The following is a 27,196-nucleotide window of genomic DNA, read 5'->3' as shown; positions in this document are numbered from 1 at the left end:
ATATCACCCCTACTGTCTCATAGCACTGGAAGCCCCAGCTCTGGAACATGACTGCATTGTCTATGCTTCTAGAACGACACCACATGGGGGAATCTCCAGCAGTGCATTGTGTGTGCTCTGTGTTACCTAGAACTTTACTGGACCCAAGACCCATGCTATTGAACTATTGCTAATCCATACCCTAATGCACCTTCCACCCTTCTGCCTCCCAGCCCTGCAAACATCAGTGCAGCTAGAGCCAGCAATGCATTCTCCTGTTACATTAATAAAAATTTTACAGCACGGTGGCAGGAAATGCATTTTCAGTTCATCTGCTGCAGCTATTAGCTTACCAGGAAATGGCTGTCTGGCAGGCAGCCACGGCCTCTTACTTAAAGGGCAGCACACACCCAGAGGAAGAGAGGGAGAATGAGAGCAAGAGGACTGCACTGGCCTAATGGACACATCGCTGAGACACTGTAAGTACCTGCAGCTGCCACTCAGAATGGGGGTGGGGACTGGGGAGAGAGAGAGAGCATCTGGACACTTGAATGCAGATGTAAACTCACATGTAGCAGAGACACCAGGAAGCTGAGTCACTCTCTGGCTGGAAATGCTCCCGCACTGGTAGTGGATAGTGGGTGCATGGAAGGGGAAAGGATGGATTTGGCTTGTTCCATTTACTTATTTTTGGATGAATCTGGGCTTTGTGAAAGCAACTCCCTGAGCGCACTGGCTAGAGCCAGGGGAAGGAGTCGAATGGGAGGAGATCAGTAAACTTCCTCCACACAGCTCTATGGATGCTCCTCAGTCCTCACCTGGTCCTCACCTGAAGCCCACGTGACTAATCCAGCTGTGGGTGCCAGTACAGCTCTGCCAATGCACTTCAATCTTCCACCACAGCCCCTGCTATTCCAGTCCTTGCCCCGTATACAACTCTACCAATGGACCTCCATCTTGACGTAAACCCACTAGCTCAGATCCAGAGGTATGCCCTACATGCTGGTGCCCAGTTTCCATGGTGATGGGCAGAGTACAAGAACCTGAATAGAACAGAAGTGATGCTATTGAGAGAATCACAGCAGGTTCTGTTATTAATTCATGGTCTTAATAAAGTATGTTGGAGCCAAAATCTTCTTAACATCAACTTGGCCAGACGTAGAGCTTGCTTTAGGTGTGCAGCACTGGCTGGGCTATTGCAGGCCGGTGGCTGGTTAATAGGGACTGCACTGCTGGACAGTCTCACCTAGCTGCCAGTTACCTTTACAACACTGGCTGAGGCTGGGAAGTCTCGTTAGCCTCATTTCGCAGACAGCAAGACCAAGGCCCAGAGAGACAAAATGTCCTGTCCGAGCTCACCTGTGACAGGGCTGAGGCCTGAACCCTGGATCCCCATCTAGCACCTTAGCACCAAGTGCATTCTTCCTCCCCTGCTAAGGGGCAGTTAGTAATGACCCCACAGCACTTCTATAAGAGAAGGGTGACAAAGGTTAGAACCCAGCCCCCAGCTGTCTCATCTCTGCAGGACTAGCAAGAGTTAGGCCTTTTTCTGAGTCAGCAAAATCAGAAGATGCACAAAGACCAGATAGGTTGGTGTGACGGGGTGCACTAACTGCTAGTGGCGCTGCCTCCTGGTGGCTCTGGGGATTAACACTGGCCAAGCATTGCCCCCTCCTCTGGCCGTGTCTCTCCCAGCATCCTCTGGCCATCTGCCACTCAAGGGCACCTCTTTGTGACTCAGCCCTGTGGCCAGGTCACCACATGTTTCTCCTTCTGGAGGGTGGAGGTAATATATAACATTTGTCTGAGTCTAGCTCATCTTTGGTGCTTGTCATCAGTTGATCTCAGAGCGCTTTACAAAGCCAGTCAGTAGCATCATCCCCATTTCACAGATGGAAAAACTGAGACACAGGAAGGTGAAGTGACTTGCCCAGGGTCATCCCGTAGCAGAGCTAGGAATAGAACCTAGGAATAGAACCTAGGTTACTTAATCCCAGCCCAGGGCACTGTCCCCTACACCGCAGCCTCCTTACTAACAGCCAGCCACCTCTTTGCTTACTGCACTGTACCTCTCCAGTCTGGATGGGGGCAGACACAGCGGTAAAAACAATGGAATGAGTTAAATTTCTGTCATTTAGAAAAATGAAGGCTGCAGGTGGGGACAGGCTCACAGTCTATAAATACCTTCAAGGTAACAGTATTAATGAAGGAAGGGAATTGCACACAGCCCCTGGAGATGGCTAGGCAAAGGGGCAAAGGCTTGTAGGCAGGGAAGGACACGTTTGTAGGCTAGCTGTAGTCGCAGGAGAAAGTCCTTAGAGGTGAGTGCAGAATGCCCCACACTGAGGTGGGCAAAGGTGTTATTCCAAACTTTGTGCTGGCTTCCCCTGTAGTCAGGTCAGTCAACCCTGGCTCAGCTCAACTGGGATGCTCCCAAAATTCATCACTCTCCAATGCCAAGGGCTGAACACAGGATGTTTGCTGCCATCCCATTGGTCACGAGGCTGGTGTGTTCCACACCTTGCATCTGTCTGGTTTTTGGGGCAGGGACCACCTGCTATCCTGTGTTTGTACAGGGGCAGATCCTCAAAGGGATTTAGGTACCTAACACCAACTGAAGTCCCTGAAGATCTGGGCCACATGGCTGAGCACATGGGGCCCTGGTCTCATTTGGCCCTCAGGCACTGTTGTAATAGACATCATTCATAATATTCACAGATTTTTATTCAAGGGATTTTCTAAGTGATTATCTGATATCAGCATGCAGTGCTGGACTTCCCCAGTTTCTCCTGGGGCTGACCCTTGTTTTCCGTGGGGCACAGCATTCGTATCCTCCCATTCCTCCTGGGGTGTTGGGTCTCCCCCATCCTCGGCCCCAACCGGCAGCTTCCTCATTTGCTACTGGGGTGAGGCGCAGGGCCTCCCTTTTAGCAAGGTGTGCCATTGCACTCCCACCGTTTTCTGCTGGGTGTCATCTTTCTTGTGGGGCCATAGTGAGCTCCTGGGAGGTGGGGCCATGTCTCTCTGCTGGGGGTGCAGCATTAGGGCTTCCCCAGTTCCTCAATGGGGATCCCCTTTTCTGGGCACAGTGGTGAGCCCCCGAGTTTGGCTGAGAGCAGAACGGCTGAAGACAATAGGAACCAGCTGTGTGTGGAATGCAAATACAATTCTAAATCAGGTATCTCAGCCCAGCCTCCTGAGCCCATCTTCCTGGCTCCTTTCGCCCTTGTCTTTTGGGCAGGAGGCTAGACTGGCAGTGTCCTTCAGTGCTTGCTTGCCTGGCTGCCACGAGAAGGTGCTGAATTCCCGTGCTAGAAGGTTTGGGTACCCACTCCTGTACTTGGCAGGCAACCTCAGTCTTGCCACATTTCAACCTATCATCAGGTATGCAGGGCCTAGAGCGCATCCTGGGTGTCCCCTGCACAGCCAGCCCAGCTAACAACCTTCCCCCCAGCCAGGCAGTTTCATTGGCTGCGACTGTCCTTCCTGTGGCTCGTGATATCCTGCAAAGGTGGCCATGAGAGGGGGCTGTGGGGAGGGTAAGGAGAAGGAAAGAAAGGATGGTAGAAAAGAGGGCGAAAAGACAGAAAGAAAGAAGTGACAAGGGAAAGAAAAGCATGAAAGTAAAAGCTAGGCAGGAGGGAGAAGAACAAGGAAGGAAGGTCTGTGATACATAAGGGAGAGGTTTATTAAACTTTAACAGAAAAGAAACCCCAGTTTGAGAGGAGGGGACCAGCTATATTTAGTGCTGGGTAGGATGTCAGCTCTGAAAATAGCCTGCTAATGAAATCCTCTCTCCCTCTGTCACATAGAGCGGGCAGGGGAGGGCTGGAACACTCTCACACCCGCAGCTGAGGAGCTCCTGACATTCACAATGACTCGTCCTTTTTCATTTTCCGGTTTCTCCTATTCTTAACTTCTTCTGCCTTACGTTAAGCAGAGGAGTTGCACTGGCCAAAAAAGTGAATGTGGGGGCGGTGCTGCTAAGCTACTGCCAAATCCCCAGCAACATGTGACCAGATTGGCAATTTAATACCAACTCTCTCTCACACACACACTGAAGTTAAAGTCACATTGAGGCTGGAACTTAGCGGGCTGAAAGCAAGGAAATTCAGAACTGCCACCACGCCAGCCTGAGTGACATTATCAGCCACCCCTGGCTTTAGGGGAGTAGCAGAAACTCCAGGAGGTGTATTGCATGTGCATAAGGACTGGAGCTCAAGGCAGAGGGGCAAGTGCCATGTCTCTTAGGGCTGGAGACAGAACAAGGAGCAGGGAGGCAGGTTGCATGGGGAGGATATGTCATGGGAACTGAAGAGGGATCCAGAACTGGGTAGCTAGCTCATGCAGAGAGTTCATGTCCATAGGAGTTAGGGGTGGAAGCAGCAGCAGGGAGGCAGGTCATGTAGGAGGACAAGGCTATAGGAGTAGGGGATTAGAGCAGACAATGGGGAGACCATTTGCATGGGAAGTGCATGTCTCCTCGATTCACTGATGGGATTGGCAGTTGGAGAGAGGGATGCTTGGGAAGTTCATGCCCAATGATTCACGGGGCAGCTAGCTGTGAGCAGCGCACATCCCTGGCAGTCAAGGGGGGAACAGTAGTCAGGAGTTAGGCCACGTGTGGGTCAGGGAGGGAGTCAAACAGCAGAGAGGCGGGCCACCTGGGAAGCACGTGTGCACAGAAATCAGCAAGCATACCTTGAAAGTACAGAGGTGAATTGGGTCATGTGAAGGGGGTGCACACTGGGCACAGGAGACTGCTGCTAGAAAATGCTCTCCAGATGCAGTCCCCATGGCCTATGCTGTGAAACCTTCAGGCCTGCTAGATCCCATCCACCTAAGAAACAGCCTGTTATCTAAGGTTAAAGCACCTCTTGGGAAATCTTGCCATGTCCTCTACACAGAACACATCGTCTTCCTTTCACCTGCATCTTCTGTCCCTCTCCCTCCACCCTTGACTTCTTATCAAGTACAGTTGTGGTCCATTTCCTAGTGGAAACAATCTTCCCCATTAGAAAAACATCACAAGTGATGTTATTTGGCGCCAACATTGGAAGTCTGAGTGGAGAGGTCAAGAGCTGAGTGGGATATGGAAATGCTATTCCCTTCTCCATGGTAGAGGTGGTCTCACCGGATCAGGGTTGGGCATATGGGCAGGACAATGCTGGGGAAGTTTGCCTTGTTGCAGTCTACCTGCCCTGTGGATAACCAGAGGCCTTCTGTCTGCAAGGGCAGCCGGTCTCGGACCCTTCCCCAGCACTACATGGGCAAAATAAAAAGAGGGCACCAAGAGAAGGTCATGGCATTGTGATGCAATGAGTTTGTCACAGATGACTAATGGGTAGAGCTGGCTGCTGCAAACATTGTGGAAGAAGTGCTGCCCTATAGTGTGCCCAACCTGGAAACATGGGCTGGAAGATGTGGTTCAGAAATCCCCCAGCAGTGACACATTTCTACAGAAGAACCCCTTACGGGCACCATTCATTTTGTCAACATACTATATGCCTCAGGGAGCCCTAATCCCTTGGTTGCCACAGTCCATTGCATTAGTGCACAGTTAGTTTTGTAAAGGAACCACTCAGTGGAACAGAAATAAGTCTATTCACAGGACTGCGGCCTGGGAAGTTGCTGCTTTATTTAACTGCATCACAACAGTGTAGGTGTGGGGGAGAAAACACCGTCTGATTAAACAGTAGGTAAGGGAGGAGTGGAGCCTGGCTCCATCCCGTAATACTCTGGGTAACCCATTTAACCCTCTCGTGACCACCTTACTACAGTTAGGGAGAATCAGTGAGAGTCAGTACCAGCAGGTATTCAGACAGAAAGCACGTTTGAGTCTTGGGTGGTCAAAGTAGGTGACTCAGAGTGCGAAGCTCTGGGTTCCTTATCAGGGTCTTTACAGACTCGCTGTGTGACCTTGTGCAGGTCATGTCCTCTCTCCGTGTCTCAGCTACCCCATCTGTAAGATGGGGATGCTAATGTCAACTTACTGTGTGCTGGCACTGTGAGGCTAAACTTGTTCATGTCTGTAATGTGTCATGAGACCCTCAGAGGAGGGGCTACATAAATGCAAAGTGTCATACCACCAACAATATCACAAACAGAACCCTCCGGAAAATGTAACTGGACAAACAGGCAGGTGAGCAGAGGGACATTTTGTGTTTGATTCTTCATGTTCTTGCAAAGCCTTGAGCAAGCTGTCAGATACCCACAACAAGGCATGAGGAAAGCACAGCAACTACAGCTACCTACACATCATCATCATTATACACTCAGCTGCTACTTGTGTGTTTGTGTATTAGTACAGAGGAACTGAAATGCGGTGGCAGATGTAGAAATCTGTTAAAATCTCTGTGAGCAGGGCCTTTCCCCACCTGCCCTACAACCATAGCCCACACACTGTGTAGAATAACAACCCCCCTCCAGGGTTGGCTTTATCAACAAAGCAACAATAAGAGAAATTTCAGCTCAAACCTGCTCCCCAGGATTGAGTGCAGCTATGGCTCCTCTCTCTTAGCCCACACACTGGATCCTCTTTTCCCAGAGAGCTCCTCCCACCTCCCTTATATCCAAGTAGCAAATTGAACCACCTGCCTCAATGGGTCAGCAGAACCCACTTAACTCTTTCCCAGCAGAATCTATGGATGCCAACAGTTTAGGCAGTTCCAGGCAAGCTCTGTCAGTCTGTTTCAATCTCAAATCATCCTGAGATCTTTGCTAAGGTTTTATTCAGCCCAGCTCCTTATTCACAGCAAACTCCCATTGCAGTCAATGACTAAATCTCATTGCGTGCTGCAAAGTGGGTAAGGAACTCAGAACTTGGCTCTAGCAGAGGGCCAGAGTCTGCTCTCAGACTGGCATAACTGCATCAACTCTACCAGAATGAATGCAGTTTGGAACAGCCAGGAATGAGGTTTGGGCTCGAAAGGATGCACAGTTTTTTCTTTCTTAGGAAGCTGTGCTGGGCTCAAAGGGAGAAAACAGTGGAAAGTACCTCCATATTTTCTGTTGGCTAGTAAGTGTCATATGCCAAATGAATTATTTGATTTTAATGAGTGGTTGCATCTCCTTCCTCCTATCATGGTTTCTGTTTAGCTTGTGCCTGGAGTCCTGGGCTTGCCTGACTAATCCTCCTCTGTGATTTTGTTAATTGGGACAGGAGGAGTCTGCTGTGTTCCTGTCAGCCCCCCTGCCCCCCGCCCCCAGTTGAATTTGTGATCTTCTCACAAAATCCCAGCACCTTGCTGTAGCTTCTAGCCCCATATGGTTTTAAATGACTTTTACATAACACAGGAGGACAGACTAGATGACCATCATGGTCCCTTCTGGCTTTAAAATCACAGAACCTTAGGGCTTGTCTACACTGGCACTTTACAGCACTGCAAATTTCTTGCTCAGCGGTGTGAAAAAACACCCCCCTGAGTGCTGCAAGTTTCAGCGCTGTGAAGTGCCACTGTAGACAGTGCACCAGCGCTGGGAGCCGTGTTCCCAGCGCTGGTAACTGCACTCCTCGTGGAGGTGGGTTTTTTTAGAGTGCTGGGAGAGCTCTCTCCCAGTGCTCTGCCGCGACTACACAAGCCACGTTAAAACGCTGCCACGGCGCTTTAACCTTGCCAGCGTAGACTAGCCCATAGAAGTGAGGGGGCAGCAGCACCCCCCTACCTTGGGTTGGCCAGTCAGAAGAGACATGGGTTTTCCTAAACCCTCCCTACCATTTCACTGAAAACCAACCCCCACAGCTTGGATTGTAGCATCAGCAGACACCAGACATCTTCTGCTTCAGTGTAGGATATTCTCCCTCCCCACTGCACTGCCTGCTACTCTTCCGTGCTTCCAGGCTGATTCATGGTGGTTAATTATTAGACTGTCTGCAAAGACAGAATCAAAGATGGTTAGACTCGGAGGTGGATGGACAACATGTCTAGAAAATAATGCTAAACTCTGCCTTGGCTTTGTTATGTTAAAACGGAAACTCATAACTAAGTAGTTTATGCTCCAAATGTAGCTATTTTGTTTTCTTTAACATTTTTGTGGATTAAAAAAAAAAAAAAGCAATGAAAATATTTTTGTGGGGAGGGGGAATTAATTCACCCCCTGCAGCATTGGAAATCCAAACACAGGAAGTAGATGAGAACCAGAAAGTGAAACTCATGAGAAACTGAAAGTGAAACTGACTGGTCTAGTTTCATTGTCCCATTGGCAACAGGTGAAGGAAAAGAGGCAAAGAGTCCTGTGGCACCTTATAGACTAACAGACGTATTGGCGCATAAACTTTTGTGGACATATTCACCCACGAAAGCTTATGCTCCAATACATCTGTTAGTCTATAAGGTGCCACAGGACTCTCTGCCGTGTTTACAGATCCAGACTAACATGGCTACCCCTCTGATAAGTGAAGGAAAGTAACTGAGATTTCAGGGTTGATACAGTGTTGCTAATCTCAGGGGTTATTAACACAGGGAAACCCATAAATAAATATATACATATATATTAGGGGCCAGATCCTCAGATAGTATAAATTGGCATGATGGGGAAAATGATAAAGGATATAAAACATGAATGGCCTGAAGAAGGTAGACAGAGGGGAAATAAATGCCCTTTCTCATAACACAAGAAGGAGACATTTAAGGAAATTAAAAGGTGGCAAATTCAAAACTGAATAAAGGAAATCCTTTTTCCCATAATGCACAATTAGACTGTGGAACTCACTGCCACAGGAAGTTGCTGAGGCCAGGAACTCAGCAAGATTAAAAAAGGGATTGGACATTTCTAAAGATAACAAGAATATCCAGTTATAATAGTTAAGGCTAACAAGTTGTGGAAGGAATATTAAACCTCATACTTCAGGGTTTAAACAAACCTCTAACTATTAGGGATCAGGATGAGACCTAATGCGGGGAGCAGATAATCCCACATCTGAGCAGAAGGAGCTCATTTCCAGGCTGGCCTTAGATGAGCATCTGTGGTTGCGGCTGCATGTTTTCAGGTTTAATTTAGTACTTATTTGTATTACAGAAGCAGCCCTCGTTTTGTTGGGCACTGAACGTGCACACAACATGAGCCCTGAAGAGCCTACAGGCTAAATAGACATGGGTGGAAGAAAGGAGAGATTATTATCCCCATTTGACAGACAGGGAACTGGAACAGAGAAGGATTAAGTGATTTACTTAAGGTCACACAGCAGGTCAGTGGCAGAGCTGGACTACCACGTGGTAGAGATCTGCTCAGGCCTAATTTTTAGGCTCAAACCAGGCAGGGTTTTCCAGCCCAGCTCCCCTCTCCCCCGCGCACCCAATCTCCCAACCCTGAGTCAGCATCACCATTTCCTGCCCCTGGGCTTCTCTCTCCTCCTCCTGCCAGGGCTGGCACAGGCAGCTGTGTGCACTGCTCCTGCCATCTGCAGCCCCTGCTGTGGTGGATATGCTGTGCAATGACTCCTCAGCTGGCACACCGACTCTGGAGTGCAGCACAGCGAGGTGCCAGCTGCCAGAGTGTACAGCTGCCCCCACAGGCACGTGGAGAAGAGCTGACCTGACCCAACCTGAGCCCAAGAGGGTCCCACTGTTTATCCAACTGAACATTGTAGTAGGATCCCATCAGGTTGGAGGCAGGTCACAAGGCTCTAGAACCCAGCTCTTCTGAGTGTGCAGCCACTGCCTTAACCTCAAGGCCATCCTTCCCAGACCAACCTATGCTGGCATCCAAGCACTTGATTCTCTTCCCACTTCCATGGCTCTGAATCAGGATTCATTCCACTGAAGTAACTGCTGCCAGTGAGCTGGAGATCGGGCCCTGAACTGTGGATTGCTGAGGGTGCAAAGAGTGTTCACATGTGGAGGAACAAAACCAGAGGCCAGTGTTTGAAAACCTGGCCCTAAGTGGCCAGGTCTAGAGTCTGGCAAGGGTTGACACCTCTGAGCTGTTCAGAGGCATGAGCAATGGATGAATTTTTAAGAAAGATTAATTCAGACTTGAAGAGGTGCAGAGAAGGGCTACAGGATGATCGGGGGAATGGAGAATCTACTTTATGAGAGGAGACTCTAAGAGCTTGGCTTATTTAGCCTAACCAAATGAAGGCTAAGGGGAGATGTCATTACTTTCTATAAATACACCAGAGGGATAAACACCTGGGTGGGAGAGAATTTATCTAAGTTAAGCGCCAATGTGGACACAAGACCAAATGGCTATAAATTAGCCATCAACAAGTTTAGACTTGAAATTAGATGACGGTTTCTAACCATCGGAGGAGTGAAGTTCTGGAACAGAATCCCAAGGGGAGCAGTGGGGGCAAAAAACCTAACTGGCTTCAAGACGGAACTTCGTAAGTTTATGGAGGGGATGGTGTGATGGGACTGCCTACAATGGCATGTGGCCCAACAGCCACTGCTAGTAGTAAAAATCCCCAACGGTTGGAGACAGTAACAGATGGGGAGGGCTCTGAGTTACTGCAGAGAATTCTTTCCCAGGTGTCTGGCTGGTGGGTCTTGCCCACATGCTCAGGGTCTAACTGATCACCATATTTGAGGTCAGGAAGGAATTTTTTCCTAGGTTAGATTGGCCGAGATCCTGGGGGTTTTTTTGCCTTCCTCTGCAGCCTGGGGCCCAGGTCACCAGCAGGTTTAAAGTAGTGTAAACAGTGGAGTCTTTGTAATGTGAAGTCTTTAAACCATAATATGAGGACGGCAGTAAGGGAGCCAGAGGTTCTGGGTCGATTTCAGGAGTGGGTGGGTGAGGTTCTATGGCCTGAGATGTGCAGGAGGTCAGACTAGATGATCAGGATGGTCCCTTCTGAGCTCAGAGTCTATGAGTTCTGGGTGATCAGACTCCCCATTTCTGGCAAGCTGGGAAGATGGAGAAAGAGAAGAGCTGAAGGGGGAAAATGGAGAAAAGAGGGTGGTCAGACCATCAGGGTAGCCAGCAGAGCTCAGCCACTCAGGGGTTAAGTAGGGGGTTGGGGGGTGAGCCGGGGCCAGAACCACTGCCAGGGGCAGTTTTGGGGAAGGGGGTGTGGGGGAGAGGCAGCTCTCTCCAGACGGAAATATTGAAATGGAGCCTCCTTAATACGGTTAGGTTTTTTCCTCTCTCTCTTTTTTAATTCTGTTTCAGTCATTATCCAGGGAGCGGATACACTGAGCCCTATGGGGAGTTCTAATGGGCCGATTCAATTTCAGCTGGATGACGCCACTTAGCCAAGGCATTAAGAGCTCCAGCTCCGGGAAGGCGAACGACAGAGGGAGCGAACGGGGGTTCGGAGCGACCGAGCTTGTACCAAGGAGCAGCAAACCCCTCCCCTCTCACCCATTCACAAGACGAGCGCGGCGGAGAGCTGCATTCACAAATCGCCAGCCAGCAACCCATGCCCCCCCCGCCCAGAGCCACCCCCCATACACACACAAACCAGCACCTACCTGACTAGCCCCCGCAGCACCTCGCCTTGCCCAGCTCACGCTGGCTCCCCGCACCGCCCAGCAGGCTGCAGAGGGAGGACGGGCCGGGTTTGGGCAGGGAACCTGGGCGTCCAGGCTGCTCGCTGTAGAGCGGGATCTCGCTAGCCCTTAGCCGCGCATACATAGACCCCGAGCTCGGGTCAGCCCAGGGAGAGGCGGCAGGAGCGGGTCTTGCCCTGGCTCTGAGGACCGAGCAGGAGTTTTCATTCAGACTTTCTCCAGCGAGAGGCGGCCCAGGAGCGTGCGGGGCTCTGGCCCCAGCTAGGAAGGTGCCGTTAGCAGCATGGACCTGCACTGGCCTCAAGGTAAGCGCGCCTTGCCCATTGCCACACGGGATGCCCGCGGAGACCCCCGGCTGTCTCCCTGATCGGAGCAGGCTGTTGTGCACCGAGCTGGGGGGCACAGAACCCCAAAGCTCGCGAGCGATCTCGGGGCGCTCCCTTTCCGGCTCCTCGCAGCCCTGCGGGGATGCGCCGCTGGCTCAGGGGCGCGCACGGGAGAGCTGAGCCGCGCAAAGCCTGCGGAGCCAGCGGGTGCCGGGGCGCTGCGTGGCACCGCTAGCGCCGCCCTGCAGGGGCTGTGGCGACTCGCGGGCTGCGAGCTCCCGGCTCGCCTCGCACACCCAGCGCAGCAGCTCCCCGGCACTACGGCTTGAGACGTGTGTTAGCCTGGCCGCTGTGTCCGAGACCCCGGGAGCAGGTAACCCAGTGCCCAACAGGTCCTGGAACCTCGCCCGGTTCCCAAGCAAGCCCCGCTCTGGGAGTGAGGCTGGGCGGAGGCGCTGGCTGGAGAAGGTGCACTCCCACCAGGGTCCCCGCTTTGGGGTGGGTGCGGGAGCTGAACCGCATAGCACCGATCACGGGGAAGGCCCGCGGTCCCTCCCCAGGAACACAGGGAGGGAGCCTTTGCAGGAGGCATGGGATGGTGAAGGAGAGAAAGGAGCCCGGCACCGCCTGGCTCACAATCCGGGGTAGAGGCGATCTCCCCGCCCGCCCGGCCCTGTGAAACTCGTTCTTGGCTGCTCGACATGTTTCCTGCGGCTGAAAGAGCCTGTGAATCATTTGCCTTTACAATCTCGCCCTATGGCCCCTTATCGCACAGACTTTACAGGGTTTGGGGTAGCCCGGGGCCATAAAACTGCCCTGCTTCCGGGGCTTGTCAGGCAGCAATCATCAGCCTGGGAGATAGCGGCGTCGGGGTTGGGGGAGGGAAACCTGAGGCAAAGGGTCTCCTGGCTGGAAGTGTCTCATTAGAGTACCTGCGCGACAGAATAGCAGCTGGCCCCTGCCTGTTAGCCAGGTGGTTGGTCTGGGTTCTCCACTAAGGGGCTAATGATATGAAATACACACAATACTGTAGGCAGGAGGGAAAGCAGACTCAGAACAGAGGCATGAATGGCTGTGCGCACTCAGGTTTTTAATGGGGTTATTATGGGTGTATGTGGAAATAGGACTAGACTTGCTTAAGTCAACAGTGAAACTTCCAGGCTGCCATGGGAACTGCACTGGGCACCAGGTTTGGGGAAAGTGGGTATGTCAAGGCCCGGAGGAGATACCAGGCTCCTTTGGTACAGAAAAAATCAAGGTGAATGTGACAGCAGCAGGCAGGCTTCAGTGGGCTGTAGGCCTCCTGGACAAGAAGGTGGGAGTGGGAGTGCTGTCCTTCAAAATCATGGCAGTGCCCCCCGTTCTGCCTCCCCTCTTCCTCTGCCAGGGAAAGGCTGAATTAGAAGGCAGGCAATGGGTATCACCTCAGCTGGAGTTGCAGGGTGTGTGTACCAGAGGAGACCCAGGTGTTCTGGAGTCCAAAAGGGGGTTGGAGAAGAAAAAGTGTGATTTTTTTTTTTTCATGCTCTCAAAAGCTTAGACACTCTGGTGAATGATTCTATACAAACTCCAGAGAGAGAGAGAGAGAGAGAGATGTATGAGGCTAGATAGATAGATAGATAGATCGATCGATCTATCTATCTATCTATCGTATATTGGGATGGACAGACAGAGCTAGATATACATGCACACACACACATAAAAGAATGGGTATGGGGATAGACAGACAAAAGAATATGTACAGGGATAGACAGACATACAGAGAGATAAAGGGGTGTGTATGGGGATAGATAGACACACAGACAAAGATAGCTATCTAGAGCTCATAAATAAGTGCATGGATTTTGCTCACATTTTCCAGTATAATTCACCTTTGGGTTGAGACCCAGACTATAAAAGTTCATCTGACAATGACCCCTCCCCACAGCTATGAGGAAATTGTTATGGCAGTGGGTTTGCAACTTCAACCATGGGCCAAATCCCCAGCTGGGCTGAACTCCTGCAGCTGCCTCTGAACCTGCTGGGAGTCACACGTCCCCAGCCCTTTGCAGGACATGGCCCAGTAACACTATCATGGATAGTCTTATAGGACCAGACTGGTGCTGGAATTAGGAGGCCTGATGTGGTTTCCATCATATATAGGGTTCAATGGCTCTCAGCACCCCCACTATACAAATTGTTCCAGTACCCTTGGATCCAGAGGAAAGCAAGCCCCAGTGGCATCTAAATACACAGTATTGGGGCCACCTCCTCAACTGGTGTGAATCAGTGCAGCTCCAATGAATTCAGCTGAGCTCTGCCGATTCACCCTAGCAGAGGATCTGGCCTGTGAATCTCTCGACACACTGATCTGTGGTGGCATGGGCATGGCTAGGTAGATACATCAATAGACAGAAATGCTCCTGTGTGAATCTTGAACCCACCCCACCCCTGGTCAGTTTCCTAGCTCCTGTTGCTGCTGCTACTCCCTGCTGAATGGGCTGTTCTCTTGATCTGAAACAGGCTGTAGTAGTTTTTTCTCTCAGCAGCTGCCAGTTCCCTGCCTATTCATCCCTGACTTTTTTCCTTTACCTTCGCCTGCAGTATCTATTTCGGTCCATCCTGCTGGCTGGATTGGATTCATCACATCCGGAATGGCAAACAATTTATTGTCATTCAATCCGTTTTTATCCTGTTGGACATCGGGAGCCTTGCTGGGTCCTAGTGCCCATCCTGTCCAGAATCGTATCTTCTGAGCCCAGCCTCCACCAAGCCTTGAATCACATCCTCTTGGCCCTGGTACCCACCAGGTTTGGCATTATAGCTACTGAATGCTAGATTCTAACAGGTCCAGAGTCAACTCCAGAGTCCCAGTGACCAAGCAGGTCTTGAAGTGTACTTTAGTCAGTGGGTCCTACCCCATATTGGGTCAGAAATCTTCTCTGCTGAGGCTCCTGCCCAGTGATCTGGAATCCTCTCCGATGTGTCTGAGTATCCTGAATCCTATCTGACAGATCCCCATGCCCAGCAGGTCCTGAAACCTGCTGGATCCTCTATCTCGCCGGTTCCTGAATCCTATAATCTGAGTACAACTTCCTGTCCACAAGATTCTAGTGCCCATCGGGTCCCAGTGTCCAAGCCTTGCAGGTCCCATTGCCTTTCGAGTCCTTTATCTTAGTCCTGCTGGTCCCAGTGCTCTCCAGTTTCCATTTCCTTTTCTTTGGGTTATAGTAACTTTCAAGTTCTGTGTTCTAGCACTCAGTCATACTTCCCTCAAAACTGCTGGGTTCTACTGTCCTCTTAGCCCTCATATCCTACCTGTTGGGTCTTGGTTCCAAACCCTGTGCTTTCTGGGTCCTGTTTCTCTCCAGCTAGCTCATGCTACCTGCATGGGATCTAGTGTCCTATGGGACCCAGATCCTACCCTCTGGTGCCTCTCTAGATCCTGAGTGTGATCCACTGGGCCAGGCCCTATACTGAGGCACAGCCATGGAGTTAGCATCAGTACTGCTCACATGCTCTGGACAAAGTCATAGAATCATAGAAGGTCATAGAAGATTAGGGTTGGAAAAGACCTCAGGAGGTCATCTAGCTCAACCCTCTGTTCAAAGCAGGACCAACCTCAGCAAAATCATTCCAGCCAGGGCTTTGTCAAGCTGGGCTTTAAAAACCTCTAAGGAAGGAGATTCCACCACCTCCCTAGGTAACCTATTCCAGTGCTTCACCACCCTCCTAGTGAAATGGTGTTTCCTAATATCCAACTTAGACTTCCCACACTGTGACTTGAGACCACTGCTCCTTGTTCTGTCATCTGCCACCACTGAGAACAACCTAGCTCCATCCTCTTTGGAATCCCCCTTCAGGTAGTTGAAGGCTGCTATCAAATCCCCCCTCACTCTTCTCTTCTGCAGACTAAATAAGCCCAGTTCCCTCAGCCTCTCCACATAAGTCATGTGCCCCAGCCCCCCAATCATTTTTGTTGCCCTCGGCTGGACTCTCCAATTTGTCCACATCCTTTCTGTAGTGGGGGCCCCAAAACTGGATGCAGTACTCCAGGTGTGGCCTCACCAGTGCCGAATAGAGGGGAATAATCACTACCCTCAATCTGCTGGCAGTGCTCCTACTAATGCAGCCCAATATGCCATTAGCTTTCTTTGCAACAAGAGCACACTGATGACTCATATGCAGCTTCTCATTCACTGTAATCCCCGGGTCCTTTTCTGCAGAACTATCGCTTAGTCAGTTGGTCCCCAGCCTGTAGCAGTACCTGGGATTCTTCCTTCCTAAGTTCAGTCTCCTCTCATTCAGCCTTTCCTCCAGGCTCCTGTGCTCTCCAAATTCATTCTCCAAGTTCACTCTGTGTGGTCCTACATACTGTATTAGCAGTTCAACTAGTTATTCATAATCCGAGGTCTCAAGGACTCTAGCTGTCCAGCCTACACATTAGCGGTGCAGCATGGAAGTCCTATGAGCCCATGTGCCTTCCCTACCCCGCTTTCTCTAGACATCCAGGACTACCTTGGGTTCCTTAGGGCCAGCTGTTTTTGCCCACCCACTGGGTTGGGAGTCACACAGAAACTCCCTTGAATTAGCCATCACAATGGCTCAGCATCCTTGTACCTCACTAGCTCAGACTGCCATTTACACCTAATGATTCTGTACCCTTCCGAACCCATTCAGTCAATAATGTACACTTCTGGGGAGAAGCTCATTCAGACTGTCCATTACAGAGTGGACATTGTGAGCACATCTCATTAGTCTGGTACATTTCATGGCCATCTGTATTCATCCTGGCATTTGCTGGATCTTATTGCCCTTCCCCGCACTTCACCCCTCCCTCTTAAATTAATTTCTTCTGGTCTTATTCCTGGCTGTCCATCTGACTAGGGACCACCTGTCTGAGAAAACCCCACATTTACTGTCAGTGCTACCTGGTCTGGATCATTAGCCAGAACAGCCCCCACTGGTGGGATGGTGGCCAGAGAGAAGGCATTATAAAAATACTGAAACCACTTGTCCAACTCTTATTAAGAAATGCTGAAAATCCACTGTTATGCAAAGGCAGTTCTGGCGCATCTTTGAAGTCTCTTTAAGCAGTTGATCCTAACCCCTTCCTCCCATAAAGCAGACTGGAGATCTTAGCAGCACAATACAATACAATGGAATCAGATTGGTTGCCTTTTCTTTCCTTATGGAGACTAAGGACAGGACAGATCTCACTTTAACAATCAAAGTAAGTTGCCTTTGCTCTTGTCTGTTCTTTCAAGGTCAGCCTAGCTAATGAAAGTCAATCTTCTCTCCACTTTGTGTATTGCATGGGTAGTATTTTACCCATAGTTCCTGGCCTATAGGCAAGTCTTCTTCTCTGCCATCATCAGACTGGTTTGCTGAATATGTCTAAAGCTAGTGAAGAGGGTCAGTATTTAAATAGCTTCCTTCTGCAGAACTGTGGGCTGTGAAAACATCCATGCAGCATATGGTTGCCTGTAGAACTTGCAAGATGAGGACAGATTGTCCTAAGAAAGCCAGAAAATACTGCATAGCAACCTAGCTGTCAGTCGAAAATACATACTGTTGATAGGTACCACCAACAGGTACAGTAAAAGATCATGACTTAAAATGATTTGCAACCCAGGCTGGGGTTGTTTTCAGTGCACAACATGAAATAATTAACTTTCCCTCCTTAGGTGTTGTTGGGACACTTCCTGTACCCCAATTTGCACACAGAAGCACTATAAGAACTATCTAGCTCCATGAGGCTGTAACTAGAATCCATAGGCACACAAATCCTGATCACATTTTTCTTCCTCCTCCCCCAAGGACTGCCCATATTCTATGGTCACAGGTGTCTTGCTCAGGTTATTGTCAGGTGACCAGATAGCAAGGGTGAAAAGTTGGGACAGGGAGTGGGGGGTAATAGGCACCTATATAAGACAAAGCCCCAAATATCAGGACTGTCCCTATAAAATCGGGACATCTGGTCACCTTAGGTTATTGTTCCTCCTACAGGCCATACCCAGGTCCAGAAATGCTGTTATCATGAGAGAGCATTAATCCCTGAATCTGAGTCAGACGGCAAATACCTTCCATCCATGGATCTTCCCCTGAATATTGGTCTCACCTTGAGGCTCCCCTAAAAAGCATGGTTGGAGACCATTCCCATCCCTGTGACTACCTGGCACAAAGCCAGAATGAGTTTCCAGTGCTGCAGTGAGAATTAGGAAGTACTGCTTTCTGAAAACAAAATCCTGACAGCCTCTATGCAGGTAGCATATCCTCTGACAAACCCCAATTGCCTAGAGCAAATCTGGTTAGCACAAACATTTTGTCACTATTGGAAAAAAAAAATGCTTTTTTCTGAGTGCTCATGAAAGAAGTAAGCATGTTCTTTACGTGTCATGGGATATGAATGGAAATGCTCTGGAGACCCCAACAAAAAACACTGGGAAACTAAGTTTGAATCAAAGACATCAGAGATTGAGATGTTGGCTCATCTTGTTCATCCCCATCCAGTGCAGGGATTGATCCATAAAGTATATGTTCAGCATTTTGTGCAAGCGAGGGAAGGGTGGGGTGGGGTGGGGTGGAAACACCAGGACAGATCATCATTCTCTTCCCAGTTCTGTCCCAGGCTCTCTATGTGGCTTTGGAGAAGTCACTTCACATCTCTGGGCTTCAGTTGCCACCTCTCTAAAACAAGGACAATACTTCCCTACATTGGAGGTGTGGGACTTAACTCCTCAGTATTTGCAAAGTGCTTTGAGATCTGAAGCTGGGAAGTGCTAGCAAAGATCAAAATATTACTCTTTGCTTGAGTGACTGGTGATAGAGCAATAGACCTCACCACTGAGAAATGTTTCTTAATAGCCGACTAAGTCTCCCTGTCCTCATACTCACTTCAGTCCTCCCACTTATGCCCAGTGGAATAATTCCTCTCCCTCCCTGGTGTTTATGCTCCTGTGATAGTTTGTCCATGGCTTTCCCATCACCCTTTGCTTCCCGGTTTGTTTGAATGCTGGAGTTACGGTTGTAATTCAGGTGTCTTTTCTCTCTCCTGCTCTGTCCCACTTCCCTAGGATTTTCCGATGTGCCCTGATGCTGCAAGCCCTTGTTGCTCTCATCCAGAGTGGCTGAACTCAACAGTGACAAGACAATGGATCTGCCTGCTGAGGACTTCCAACAAGTCCTCTCCATTGACCAGATACGCTCCATCCGTGCCAGCAATGACTACGTGGAGAGACCTGCCGTCTCCTTCAAGCAAGCTCGGTCCAACCCATCCCTCTCACAGCAGGCCCACAAGCAAGAGTGGTCTCAGGACTGCCTGGTGTCTTCCACCTTCCAGGACCTGCACCGCAGCCACAGCCAACACCACCAGATGTCGGCCTTGCAGCAGCACCTGAGTCATTCCAGCACTGCGAGCTCTGTGTCTCACAGCACCACTGCCTCGGACCAGCGGCTGCTGAGCGGGGTCACGCCCTCACATTCTGGGCACTCCCTCATCCGGACACAGCCCAGAGCGGGTGACCTGAAGCCCGAGGAACCGCTGAAAGGTGTGGTGGAGAACGCCACTCTGCACTCTGGACACCTCTTCATCTGCGAGGAGTGTGGGCGTTGTAAGTGCGCCCGCTGCACAGCCACCCGCAGCTTGCCCTCCTGCTGGATCTGCAACCAGCGCTGCCTCTGCTCTCCAGAGAGTCTCCTCGACTATGGGACTTGCCTGTGCTGCGTCAAGGGTCTCTTCTACCACTGCTCCACTGACGATGAGGACACCTGTGCCGATGACCCCTGCTCCTGCAGCTCGGGGTCCTGCTGCGCCCGCTGGGCTGCTATGAGCTTCCTCTCTCTCCTCATGCCCTGCCTCTGCTGCTACTTCCCTACGCTGGGGTGCCTCAAACTTTGCCAGCGGGGCTATGACAGTCTGAAACGTCCTGGCTGCCGCTGCCAGAACCACACCAACACAGTCTGCAGGAAGATCTCCTCCTCCAGTGGCACGCCTTTCCCTAAGACTCTGGATAAGCCGGTATGACATTCCTGCGGAGCAGAGTTGGCTATTCTTCTTCTCCTTCACCTCCCTCTGCTGCACACCCCCTTTGGGCACAAAGCAAACAGATGAACAATCCGCCAGCCAACAAGCCCCACAAAGAGAGTGTGAAGCATGTTCTTGAGACAAAGGAATCGTGCTTCTGTGCCCAAGCCCAGCGTGACAGGTTTTGCACATTTTGGCAAAGGACCAGGACAGAGGGAATCAGAGGCTGACAGTGCACTTGTGATCAACAGGGGGCTTTCAACATGGGACCTGGCTCAGGACTCTGTGACCTCAAAATGCCTTAGGAGCTGTTTTTCTGTGGTGGGTTTCAAAAGGGTGACATGTCCAGGCACTAGAAGCCTCTGGGGACCAGACCGCAGAACCCATTTTCTCTCTACAGCTTTCCTAAGTGGCACCTCCCACAGGCTTTCCCTCAGTTTCCTATGCTGTTGTGCTATAGGCCAGTCTCTGCAAAGGGAGATGGGCCACTGCAATGTACCAACCAATGGCAACACCTTAGTCCCCTCCCCTTAGCAGAACAAGAGAGAAAGCTCTCAATAATTTCAAGGTAAAAAGGAAAATAAGTGAGCCCAAATATCCAGTTTTTAGGAGCTCACTGGTCAGTGGAAATAGGACATGGATAGATTAAGGATCACGCTGGCATGGAAAGGGTGTGAAAGGGTGATGTGGACAGAAAGGAGTCCCACTCTCACTTGGGTACATCAGTGGGTCTTCAGCAAGGGCAATTCACTGTAGTAATTGGTATTTCAAAGTAGATTTGGCTAAGAGCATGAAGCAGGTTAAATCCTAGGCTGAGGGTCAGGGGGACTGGATACCCTGTGGGAGTGGTAAAGGTCTGCATGCAGAGCCTTACAATTTGTAAAGTGTCACTGTGATTCTAGCTCAGGTTGGTGGTGACTGACAGGTAACACCACCTGTTTAGTGGTGAGTTGGTGGTTTCAGTCTGTCCATTGGTGGTAAACCTCTACCACAAGTGATACTCCTGTTGGCAGGCTCAGTGTAGAGGCCAAGAACTGGGTGGGCCATGGAGCCTGGCCTTCCTTCTTAACTCTGGATGTCAGAGAGAGGTATATGAGTAGGGCAGTGTGTAGGAGGCTTGCCCTTCTGCCCTGCCCGGTAGATCAACAGAGTCCTTCAGTCTCTGGGGCTGTCAATCTGGTACCTTTCACCAGCACTGAATTCACTTTAATAAAAGAAAAGGAAAGCTGAACCTTAAAAACAATTAAGAACCCTGACTTCTCTCCTTGTGCTGATGCTGTAAAAATGATCATGTCCTTGCTTGGGCCTGAAAATGGTGCTTAGCTGAGGCTCCAGCTTTGGGCTGGTGGGGAAAGGGAGATCTGTGTGTTAGAAAGCAAAACAGGATGGGTAATGCATGAAGCCAGCCTTCCCTCCTCAGCCAAAGCGCCTCAGCATCCTCACTCATCTCCACATATTATAGAGAAAGCTACACAAAAACGGATTGGCTGCATAGGTATGCATCCTATAGGCAAACCTGACATTGACACAGGTGTTCTGAGACAGGAGACACCTTCTGCAAACTAGAGATGGGTCTGAACCAAATCCACAGGTCTGGAAATCTTCAGACTATGGGGAGGTTTGGGTATGGGTGATGGTTCATGGTCAACACCTATAATAAGCCAAACCAAATCCCTGTATCTGAATGTTCCTGGTCCTTGAGGAAGTTCAGATCCAGATTGTAATCTGAAATTTCCGGCTCACTCATCTCTGCTGTAAAAACATGGTGCCAAACTCTCAGTTACAACCTCAACAACTTCAGAAACTTGGCCTGTGGAATGAAAGCCAGGTTGACCCTTCAGTGCTATATCCAACCATCACATCCATCCTCAGAGGCATGTGTGTGTCTGTCTGAAGAGAAAAAGGCATAATAATCTTCCTGTTCCATTGGAGTAAAGGTTCGGGAGGGCTACAGGACATGCAAGAGATGGAGAAATACATGCAACAAATCCCTCAACTGTCCCAAATCTTCCTCCAAGGCACTCCAATGTTTAGGGCACAGACGTCGCACACACCTATCCACCGATGACTCCTCTTCCTTTGGAATTACTTTGATATATTTTTGTATATATAAGTATAATGTTACGATGGCTAGGACTATTATAATAATATTCATGATATTGCTGTGACTGGTGCCATATGCAAGGTTTGGCTTCCTGGTACATTTACAAACTCCAAAGGAATATCTCAAGTCAGTTGTGCTAATCCTAGATCTTGGTTTATAGGTAATCTGGGGAATTTTACAGGCTCTCCTAACAGGGCTCTGTACTGAGTGGGCTGGTGAATGGGAAGGGTAGGTATAGAAGACAGGAGAAGTCAAGAGTTCTATTCCTAGATGGAAGTTTGCTCCCTGCTGCGTTGTACCATTGGTGGGGGTCCTCCATTTCAGCCAAGTCCAGAACCATGTTGTGGGAGTTTGCTTGTCCCATTGGAAGCTGGGAAGCATATTTATATAAGCTGTGGCTTTCATATGATACACACACACACACACACACACTGTAACTCACTTATAGTGAAATTCAACTTTCAGTGAAGTAGGAGAGGCATGAATTGTTTTAATGCTTCAGAATGTGCAATTCCAAGGATAGCAATGCTATACAGAGTGATCTGTGAAAAACACCAGGTCTTCCCTGTGAGAGTTCCACTAGACGTGTGTGGCTGTGTGTGTGTGTATATATGATCAGTCCACATCTCTGTTCCATAAATTATATAATGTATTGCAAACATATATTTGTTTATGTGACAATAATTAGTGTGATTTATAATTCCAATTTCTGCTGTCAGATAAAGAGTAATGTACACAGAGACATGTATATTGGAGGGACTTCGATAACAAGACACACCATACTTCTTTCTTCGCTAGCACCATTCACTTTTTACCAGAGTTAGTCAAACATTTTCTGTCATAAGAATTTTTTTAATGGAAAATGACTTCTTCCACAAAATTAAAATTTTTATGTAAAATGCCCCTTTTCATGGAAAAATGTTTTTATATTATTTTAATAAGAACCCAAAATATTTAGAAAAGGTTTATTTGATGAAAAATCAGTGTAACTTTTCATGGGGAAAAAACAAACATATCCCCACCCCCCACCTTCCTGATCAGCTTTGCTTTTCATGTTTTCCTTTAAAGGGCATGGGCATGTCCATTCAGTCAATGCCTTTCTTCTTTCACAGTCCATCTTTTCCTCTCACTTGTTCATGGAATGACTTGATAATGGCTTCTTGAACGTTTCCATGGAGAGGAATCATGATGTCATGAAAACACAATGGTGAACTCCTCAAAGTGCTGGAGAAGTTGCCTGGTGAGGGGAAGGGCCTGATCTTCCAGTCCCTGTGAAGGCAACATGCCTATGGAGTACGAGTCTATGGGCATTATGCTTCTGTTATGTGACCACAGATACCTCCAATAATTGTCAGAAGATTACTGGCAGGTCATGGTGATTTCTGTTTACATGTTCTTTCTTCTGTGCCAGTGTGAAAGTTCCCACTCTGAGAGCACATTGTACCATATCATGGGTGTTATGGATCAGGAAATCTGGCCTATTTTGTAATATTTTAGAAATATTTTGCAATTTGTCAATTTTTTAGCAATACATTCTGTAAAATATGGAAACCAGAGTCTGGACCGAGTCACAAAACATCAGATCGAAGGCTGTTCAGTACCAGGACTTTGGTTGGGCCGTTCTTGGTGTCAGTTGTGAAATTCAGAACCATGTTCAGCATCTGAGTTGTACCCCCTTCAAAGTTCAGATTTATTTGGATCCCGGGGCTTAGTTGGGACTCATCTCTATTGAAAACTATCAATTTCCTCTTCCAGGCGAGGGGCAGCAGGAGAGTCTATTTATTAGACAAGGACAGAAAACACCAGGCCAGGATTTACCAAAATCTGTCTGAAGGTGAACAACATGGGCTAATTGGTTAATTAATAACAAGTAGTCCATCTTCAACCTGGGTCTCCCTGTGAGCTTCCCAAGATCTCCAGCTTGGTAGAGCTTTCTTCTTTTCTGTCAAAATGCAGTTTACCATCAGATATGGATCTAGTGCTGGCTGGGACTGCCACAAAGTGGGAGGGATCAGATCGGCTCCAAATGTGTGCAGCAGGTTGATCTAGTGTTTATGTTTGATTCACCTTGGTGTCCAAATGTAAGTTACAGTTGTCCTCTGACAGAGAGTAAGAGCTTTGACTGGGATTCCCCAGATCTCTCTGTGCACCTGGGATTTTACTGTGGCTTATTCCCAGAGTCTGATTGTTAGACAGCTCCATACAGGGAAAGCTATGCTCAGTGCATGTGGTGTTCTGCATCTGATCTCATTCAGAAAATAAAAGCTGGATGAGGTAGGTTTTCCAGCTGAAATTGGAATAGGCAAAGTGCATTACAGTGTACTTAGATGTGGGAAAAGGGACTTATGTCAAAGGACCCTGTTGGGCTCCAAGCTGCTGAAAGGGGGAGATGCAGGGTCTGAGCTGCCTCCCTGTCTGGTCCCACTTTTGGAGCAGAGGAAGAAAAGGAATCTGGCTGTGGGTTCTTGCCTCCCCAGCTGATTCTACTGCTAGAAAGGGAGACAGAGCTGGCCTGTGTGTTGCAGAACTTGCATGAGAGAAAAGGGCCCCATAAGAGCCAGGCCTTTAATAGCCACTTGCTTTGCTTGTGCCCCTCTTTATATGAGCTCCAAACACTACTTGGAAGTTTGCACCTTGCAGGTCTCCTCTCTTTTGCACAGGAAGGTGAGGTGCTACCCACCTCCTAGACTCCTGCACTGGCCAGAAGGGGCACTGCAGGGTGATGTGAAGTGCCCCCTGCTGCAACAGCACTCTGAGGCCCTGTGGGGCTGGCTAACAGACAAAGAACCACATCCTTGTCCCCACCACGCCCAGAACCTGAAAACACCTTTAGTCTCATTCCAGAAGCATGGCCCTTTTGAGCAGAGTATCTCCAAGGGGTTTCTAGCTGATGGCTAGTCTCAGATTCACTCACTCCCCACCCTTTGCCCTAAGCCTACTGGCCTGCCTCTTTCTATCCCCACTTGTGGCCAAAAGGCACCAAAGCACAAAAGAGCAATTTCAGAACAATTGCATTAGTGCAATAAAACCATACTGGAGTTTGCATGGCGAGACTGGCCCGAGGATAAGCAGATGGCACATTTATAATGTTCCCCAATCCCCAGCACACACTTTGTTATTGATCTCTCTAGCTGCCTCTTGCAACTGTTGCATTTCCAGTCTGAGTGAGCCTGCAGAAGTCCGGGGAGCTGTGGAGGATCTGTGCATATCCACTGTTCTGACTTCTACCGTTCCACACCTGGGAAAAGGGAGAATGGACATGCTTCAGGTGGTCAAGCAAATCTAGTTCAGGATCTTCTTCTGCATGAAGTATCCACAGTCCATTTCTGCTGGGTGCTTACATGCAGTTGAAATACAGTACCCAGCATCCATTCCAGGTGGGCAAAGCAATACTATTTAGCATCCACCACCTTATTCCAATCTGCTTAGGGGTCCTTCTTAGTGTGAGACACTAGTGCAGAGCTCATTAGCAAATGCTCTCTGTCACTGATAGCCTGTGATCAAACCCACCCTGCATTTCTGGGCCCACCTGAAATGGATTCTTTGTTCCACCCCTTACAAGCTACTTCAGAAGATGCCCAAAGGCCACATGTCTAGAAAGATGATGATAGGGAAGGGGGCCAAAGATCTTTCATTATAGTGTGGAGTGCGATCAGGAAAGACTTTGGATAGATGGGAGCCAAGTTGAACTAAGTCTCTTTCAATCAGTCCCTTGCAGGAAACCTTACATTCAATGGTCTGCATTGTGAATCAGTGCTGACCAAAAGGGAATCAAGTTTTGCATGTGATGCAACTGGGTTTGGAGAAAGAGGGCCAGGCCCTGCTGCCATTGAAGTCAGCAGCGAGACATGCACCAACTTCAATGGGAGTGGGATAGAGCCTGTCAACAGCAAACTCAGGGATTTGTGGTGAATGCAGCTTATGTTGCCCGCCTAGCATCAGGGCATAGTTCCTGTGCACACTGAACACCTAGGCTGTGCCAACCCCAACATCAATAGTGATGAGAATTGTTATTTGTGGATGCGGCCCATTCAGTTCCCCCACACTGCTGCTCCAGTCTCCCTTCTCGTCTCTCCCCAACACCCAGCCTTTATTCAAAGGCTCCTTCACACACTCTGCTGCCTCCTTATACCCCAGCTATCTGTAGCATAAACTCCTTAGAAAACTCATTCCCTCTTGACTTCAAAGGAAAGCCCAGTACCAAGGACTGAAGCATCTAACTCTCTGTTTATTTGGTACAAAAGGCATCCTGTACAGTGTATAAAGACAGCCCATCCCCCAAAGGTCATGTTGAGATTCTTTTGCTGGTCTAGACAGTCTAATACCTGGCCATAACCCTGTTACTGTTTTTTGACAATACTCTTGTACCAGTTATGAAAAAATAAAGTATTTATTTGAAAAGTTTATTTTAAAGATAAAAAAATTACCTATTTATTTTAAAGCACCCTCTTCTGTTTGGTTTTCTTCTCTTGCAAGCTAATAACTGTTACTGAACCACTGCTGAAATAAAAGAAGTAATTCTACGGGTGGCTTTCCAGGCCACTGAAAGCAACCATTCAATAAAATATATATATTAATTTTGAAACCTCTCTTGTTCTTGTCTCAGGGGGAGGGGTGGAGAGAGGCAGGGCATGGGCACGACTCAGTCTGCTGCTGCCTCGGCAGAGGGCAAGCTGGCACATTAGTGGTAGGTCTACATGGCACACTAAGCCCAGGTCTGTGGGACCCAGGCTTGTGGACTCGAGTTTCCAAGCCTACGCTTGAGTGTCCACAGTGCAATGGAAACCCAGGTTTCACACCTGTATGCAGACCCGAGCCTGAACTTCCGCTATGGTGGCTGTGCACTATCGTATGCTGCACTGACTATTGGAGTTCATGCTTTCATTATCAGGGAGCTGCGAGGTGGGTACTCCTCATGCTGGCACTGATAGGGCATCGGTGGTTGGGGGTTTTAAGCTGTTTTATAACCTCAAAGTGTATATAACAGTTTAAAAGAAACACTGACAATCACATGCCTAAAGGCTGCAACTTATCTGAGTCCCTATGGGCTGCGTAAATGCTCGAGGCAGGTTTTTGTCTCTGCAACCTCATAGCACAGTGGATACCACAGTGACTAGATACCATGGTGATTGGATGCAGACATGCCAAACCCATGAAAAAAACGCAACACTATTGGGCTTGTTTTTGGCTTAATTGGCTTGTGAGTTGCTTGTTGGCTAGTTTTTGGCTTGTAGCTTGTTTGGCTTGTAGCTTGTTGCTTCTTTTTTTTGATGGGCTCCGGGCAAGGCGGGGGAGAGAGTCAGGGGTGCACAGTAGGCCCACCACAATCCCA

The 27,196-nt window shown here is 49.1% G+C and overlaps 1 protein-coding gene across 3 annotated transcripts; it reads left to right on the top strand.

The window, feature by feature from the left end:
- The first annotated feature begins 335 nt into the window (after positions 1–335).
- SPRY3 (sprouty RTK signaling antagonist 3) lies at positions 336–26,449 on the top strand. Of its 3 annotated transcripts, none has more exons than XM_007056227.4 (3): positions 336–458; positions 11,089–11,734; positions 18,811–26,449. In XM_007056227.4, exon 3 carries the CDS (start codon positions 18,888–18,890, stop codon positions 19,758–19,760), a length of 873 nt encoding a protein of 290 aa, XP_007056289.2. In that variant the 5' UTR covers positions 336–458; positions 11,089–11,734; positions 18,811–18,887; the 3' UTR covers positions 19,761–26,449. The 3 variants fall into 3 exon arrangements, with proteins under 3 accessions (XP_007056289.2, XP_043377892.1, XP_043377893.1); XM_043521957.1 differs by lacking the exon at positions 336–458 and adding an exon at positions 6,981–6,997; XM_043521958.1 differs by lacking the exons at positions 336–458; positions 11,089–11,734 and adding an exon at positions 11,964–12,128.
- Positions 26,450–27,196: the final 747 nt, after the last annotated feature.

Source organism: Chelonia mydas, chromosome 9, assembly GCF_015237465.2.
Source record: "Chelonia mydas isolate rCheMyd1 chromosome 9, rCheMyd1.pri.v2, whole genome shotgun sequence".
Classification (NCBI taxonomy): Eukaryota; Metazoa; Chordata; order Testudines; family Cheloniidae; genus Chelonia; species Chelonia mydas.
The sequence above is the reverse complement of the archived record's forward strand: the minus strand, read 5'-3'. Positions and strand labels throughout refer to the sequence as shown.